Consider the following 6,102-nt stretch of genomic DNA (forward strand, 5'->3'; position numbering starts at 1 on the left):
TATATATATATATATATAAAGCCCTGTTTTGCAAACTGTATGGCATGCACAGGCCATGAATTGTCTGAAGGATAATAACTGAGCACTTTGACTATTAATCTAAAGACACTAATGCCTATTAAAATAATAGAAAAAAAAAAAAAAAAGGTGCACAGTGTTTAAATTGTCACAGTAATCAACATGATTATAAAATCGGGCTAGAGCTGGAGATCTTAATCAGATCCCAATTAAGATATGAGAGATACTATAATAAGGTACTCTTTGAAGAGGCCTGACAAGGGGTGTAGATCCCTCCCACCAAACAAGCAAGTACACCCCACCCCCACCCCCCACCCCCATACTGCTTTAGATTTTTTGAGTGCCAGAAGTTTTTCTGTGTTTTTGTTTTTCATTCTCCTCTACAGAATATGGTAAAACCTAAATAAATTCATAAGCTACTGCCATAGCTTTCTTATATCAGTTCTATGTGCAAACCACCCATCTGTCTGTTCTATTCGCTCTCTTACCTTTATTGCTCATCTAGGTAGGATCGAAGAAGAGATCCCTCTGATGACCACAATTTCATTACATTTGTAACAAGTCATGCTTGGAATCTAGAAATAGACTTAGTTTATCAGCTTTTGAGTGCGTCTAATGAAAATCTCCCACCACAAGTGGTACACATTGTAGAGCACAGAGACAATCAATATGATAAATAAACTGTGATTAAGTTGTTGTTTCTGTTATTATAATGAGACTGTCAATAAAGCGTGTTATGGAATTCATTATTTGTGAGTGATATAAACGTAGCCTCCAGGGTAGATTTTTTTTTTTTTTTTAAAGCAACATCATTTTAATCTTTTAAATTGCATTTCAGCTAGATATGCGCCAATAAAAGCAATCTTGCAAAAAACAAATATACATATAGGCTATATATACAATCTATATATATATATATGCGCTGATTGCGTGGAAGGGCAGTGTTTCAAAACGTAATCCGACTGGGCATTTGACTTAAGGCGACAGGTTGGGGCATCACGTGCGCGTTAATAGAGGGCATTATAGTAAACTTGTTGTTTAGTGGCTGAATAGTCAAAAGGTAACAACAGAACTGGGCTAATTGGTATGTGAAAAGCGATGAAAACATGCAAGCTGTTTACATGGTAGGCTAATAATAATAATAATAATAATAATAATAATAATAATAATAATAATAATGGTAATATTAATAATACAAATGTTGAAAATGTACCGAGCTTCTAAGCGGTCACTGCTGTGTATGGGGCCGTTCAGAGCGAACGCGTTCTTAGGTTACAGTACGGCACGTTTTTCAATGTTAAAGTTATTTTTATCTTAAGACGGCGTCTAAAAAACGTGGAAGCGCGAAGGTCAAAGGCGTCCGCAAAAACGCGTTCGGTAGCCTATGAATGACCCCTAAACTGTTCACAGTCAAATCGGAATGTTGTCAAATAAATTGTGAAATCAAGACTGATTTCCCCACTAGAATGAATGAGGGAAAACTACAGTTGATGCAGAATAACTCACCCGACACTCCACACATCAGGAAGGTGGCGATGTGAACTTGCATGGTAACGGCGACTGAGAATGTGATCAGCAATAGCGACCCGACAACAGTTCAAACCCCTTTTCGCTTTCTCTACCGATGACTGATAAGAACAGAAAGAGCCGTCCTTGATGCAAAGAGATTTTAACAAAGAAAAAGCAAGTTGGGCAAGATACATGAACAGGACAGGTCAGACCGCTCCGTGACTTGCGAGGAATCTAAACAGCAGCCGAATCAGAAGCGCGGCGCGCGACGCGGTAATGTTCAGCGCGCTCCACCGCGCAACAAAGGGATGGACCGCAAAGATAGTGCAGGCGCACACATGCTCAGACGCTAAGGGGAGGGGGTTTTGCAATGAACAAGTTCTTTGAAAACTAAAGTTGAAATGTGTACGTGTACTGTTTAATAGATCTGGAATGGTAACTAAGGTTGTGAGCATACCGCATATTCTAGCCCCAGAAGGGTTGATTCATATGCTACCAGAGTTGAGCCCCTGAGCAAAGCACTTAAAGGCATATTTTATTTGATCTTTTGAAGCAAATGAGGAACTTTTAGAACTCAAAACATAAATCACAGTCAAAAAATTGCATTTATTGAAATGTACACACCAAAAAACGTTGGGTTATTTATTTGACCCACGAGCTGTGTTAAACATATTGGGTCGCTCTGTTGGGTTATTTCTATAATAACGCACCCAGTTGGGTTAAAACTGGTCTCGCAACATTTTAAATTTCAACGGTCGACCAGTGCCACTGCCAACAGAAGATACAGAGGTAAGTTAATAATATCACGTTATATGAACGCTTTCGTTTTCTTTATCACCATAATGACTGATTAATTAAATAATTTCCCTTTAATTTTGGGTCTGCGTATTGCTGCTCACTTGGCTACCGACATAACACTTGCTATAAAGCCAGCCTATTTTAAACTGTGGCATAAAAACTATTAATTGGGATGCTCCCCTCACTTTCTGTGTTCATCCTGACACTTTTATTTTTGGTAAATCATACATAATATTTCATATATTTGGCTGATAAATTGTAAGACGCATCGGCTTTAATACTCATTATCCGTAATGAGTATTATATTGTAATTTTTATATTGTAATGTATAATATACCCCAAAAAAACTTAGATTAGTTATTAGTAAATAGATAGGAGGAGAAAGGGGAGGTTGAGGGATGCCGGAAGACTCATATATATACGCTTACTCTGGTGATGTGAATGGTCGGATTAAATTACCTTTCTCCTCCCGAACCTAGTTTATAAAACTCCATTTAATAAAGTTTGCTTGATTTACACTTCTAAATCACATTCTGTGAAACGAGTCCATGAGGCAATTATTCTAAATATGTTAGGCTAGTGTTTCTCAATCCTTTCCTGGAGTACCACTAACACTACATATTTTGGATGTCTCCTATAGCTAATATGCCTGATTCTAATAATTAGCTAATTAGAAGAGTGTTCAATGACCTGAAATGAGGGTTTGAAATAAGGGAGACATCCAAAATACTGTATGTAGTGTTAGTGGTACTCCAGGAAAGGATCAGGGAAATAAGGGAGAAATCCAAAATATGCAGTGACAGTGGTACACCAGAACATCTCAGTTACTGGTGTAACCTTGGTTCACTGAAAGGAAAGGCCTGGGAGCTCAAGTGACCTTGAAACCCTATGCCATCACGCCAATTTCACTGGCTAGAGACGTGTGGTGCTCTGCCCTCTGCTTGCGTCATTGCGGGCATATAAAATGGAGCCCAGCACCACATCATCAGAATTTTCTGTCTAAAGGAAGGGCAGAGCATCTCTCAGTTCCTCAACAGAGACAAATCAGTAGTGTGGCACAACTATGCAGCATCTTGTTCTCACCTTTCACAGAACCAAGGTAACACCAGTAATCAAGGCCTCTTCGACACTGTATCAGTAGCTGATGCCGTGGGAGCCGTATATCATAATGCCATGCTACTGATAGGGCACTACTACTAGCCGACAGGGTAGTAAAAGGTGATTGCTATAACCACCTCATCATTTTATAAATTATTAAGGAAAATGCAGTACAATAAACCAAATTACTTATTGTCAAGGCAGAGACACAAGCCACGCAGGGCAGTGGTCCATTTCTTAAAACATCTTCTCACTAATTGGGAAGTTTCTTTGAGGGGAGCAGGACAGTCAAGCACCTGGCCAACAGCTTTGGTACAATGACACTAGCCAACAGAGTGGTGAAACATTGTGTGATGACTCGGAAATCTGGCTAATCTGCCGAGGAGAGGGTAAGGCCAAGCCGGATGTGGCAGTTCAGGAGAGAGAGAGCCACACACAGCTGCCGTGTGTGTTTGTGTTTGGTGTCTTTTTGTTTCATTAAATATTACTTTGACTTTTCAGCCCAGTCCCACCTCCTTGCCCATTTGAACCGTGTTACACATTGCTTGCATGCTCTCATTTACACCAGTGGCAATAGAGAGAACAGTTTTTGACCAACACCCTGTTCAACAACACTAACACACTGGTCAGTGAACATTGGACAGTCAGCCCTCTTTCTCAGTGAAAATCTAGGAAGAGGAGATATATTCAGGTTATAAAACCTGGAAAACGGTGTTAGGGGAAGCCACACACATGTCTTCTAATGACATGCCTTTTGCCCATGCCCAGTGGAATGAGCCTTAACACCCATGGGACAGTGTATGCCTTGTTAATCATAAGTGAGCGCAAATGCATCAATGACCCAGTGGGAAATTATTTGCCTGGAGATGACCAAACCCTGTTAACAGGCCACCAAATCAAACAAAGTGTTGCTCAGACACCCTGAACTGGACTAATTTGTTCAATGTACTAAGGTCAGAGCATGCATTCTCTTAGCCTTATTCAACTCAAGGTGAAGAGTTGGATAAGAAAGCTTGGAGGGTAACAACCTGAAACCTTAAGGGAGATGCCAGCATTTTGGGCACATAACCCTCTGAGGGCTTGAGGCTGACCTTTGACATGCCCAGTTCGAACTCTTTAGAGGAGTTACTGACCGAAAGGGCCTGTTGGTCCACAACACATTTGACTGGTGCCAAAGCAAATTGCAGCACAGTCTTTGAAGTTTGTATTCATAAGCTTACCGCCTCTAATGGCTGAAACTGGGAAACCATAAGCGTGTTTAACACCAGCGCTTTGTAATGATAGTAGGGAGAAAATGTCTGAGCTGTCTTTCAATTAGCAAAAATTTTTTGTCTACAGACAAGCCCTCAGAGTCCTATATCCAACACTCCTGCAGAAAGCAGAGTAGTCTTCTAGCATGGTGTCAACAACAGAAAAATCAAGGTAAAAACATCCAGTGTGAAAGGGAATGGCTCAGAATGGCGGGAAAATCAAGAAGTGAATTCCTGAATTTTTTTAGCTAGGCCATAGACCTGCCAAATTCCTGGAAATAGATCTTGGTGGTAGAAATGCCAATTTGTGGCTTTTAACTCTTTCCCCGCCAAACACGGAATTTTCCGTGTTTTATGAAAAAACGCTTCCCCGCCAAACACGGAATTTTCCGGGTTTCCGTGTTTTAGGTGTTATACGGTAAGGAAGACCCCTGCGCATGTTTTGAAAGAGTACGCAACTCTTTGATCAAAGAAACAGACTGCGATCGTCTCAAACATGAAGAAGTGGAGTATGAGAAGCTCAAAATATCAGACATAAACATGCCTTTTTCTCAGCTTTTTGTCTGAAATGTTGTTTTTTGACAAAACCTACCTCTGTTCAAGTCGCAATAAAAAAAGAACAAATGAAGATAAAATAAAATAATTTTTTTGCCTAAAAGCAGAGGCCCAGATCTTTATTTTGATATATAGCATCTTCATATATTCATGGAAGAAAATATTCTACGGGCCATTAAATTTTAGCGAAAATCGTCAAAAACCCTGGCGGTGGCTGGCAAATTTTTTTAAAAACGCTGGCGTGGAAAGAGTTAAGAAGCACCACAAAGGCAACTGCCCCAGTGACCTGAACTCTAACTGAACAGGGAGAATGTCAAGTCATAATGTGCAGCTCTGGAAAGAACAGCACGAGTGGTTCTCAAGGTGTGGCTCAAAGGTGTGGTGACACAGTGAACACCTTTCTCCCTTTTTTTCTCAAGCGAGAACTTCAAGCAACTCAGCCTCAGAGGACGTTTTGTACCATTTCGAGGGGAAATATGGTACGCGCCTCAACATTTTGCATACATGTCTCAATAATGAAAGCCCAGTGTCCAGCATGTATGCCATTCCCCTTATCTCCTTTAAACGTTATTGTATCATGTGCACTGAAAGTAAGAATCAGATTGCCACGTCCAGGTGAAGCCGCTTGATATTGAGAAGAGGAGGCATGCAAGGCTTGAGTCAACAAACCCTCAGTGCTCTGTATCCCATCCTCTCATGTCTATCTCAAACGGTCCATCTGGAGCCACAGAGGAGCAAGCAGGAGGAGAGGGGAGCAGCTATGACTGTCAGAACGAAAGCAAGCCAAGAGCGAAGCATGTTGAGATTCATGCATTCAAAACAAACATATAACATATCTCAGCGAGTGCTGTGTCAGCAAGGGCTCGGTTTAGGG

General features: G+C 40.8%; 1 protein-coding gene across 1 annotated transcript in view; it reads right to left on the minus strand.

Annotated features, from left to right (window-relative positions):
- rxfp1 (relaxin family peptide receptor 1) overlaps positions 1-1,640 on the minus strand; it is a 107,189-nt gene extending 105,549 nt beyond the window's left edge. Inside the window, exon 1 of the mRNA XM_052154490.1 lies at positions 1,525-1,640. Coding sequence (XP_052010450.1) covers positions 1,525-1,567 — 43 coding nt within the window. The 5' untranslated portion in view covers positions 1,568-1,640. The remainder of the gene's footprint in view (positions 1-1,524) is intronic.
- Between the last annotated feature and the right edge of the window lie 4,462 nt (positions 1,641-6,102).

This window comes from Xyrauchen texanus, chromosome 23 (genome assembly GCF_025860055.1).
Source record: "Xyrauchen texanus isolate HMW12.3.18 chromosome 23, RBS_HiC_50CHRs, whole genome shotgun sequence".
Classification (NCBI taxonomy): Eukaryota; Metazoa; Chordata; class Actinopteri; order Cypriniformes; family Catostomidae; genus Xyrauchen; species Xyrauchen texanus.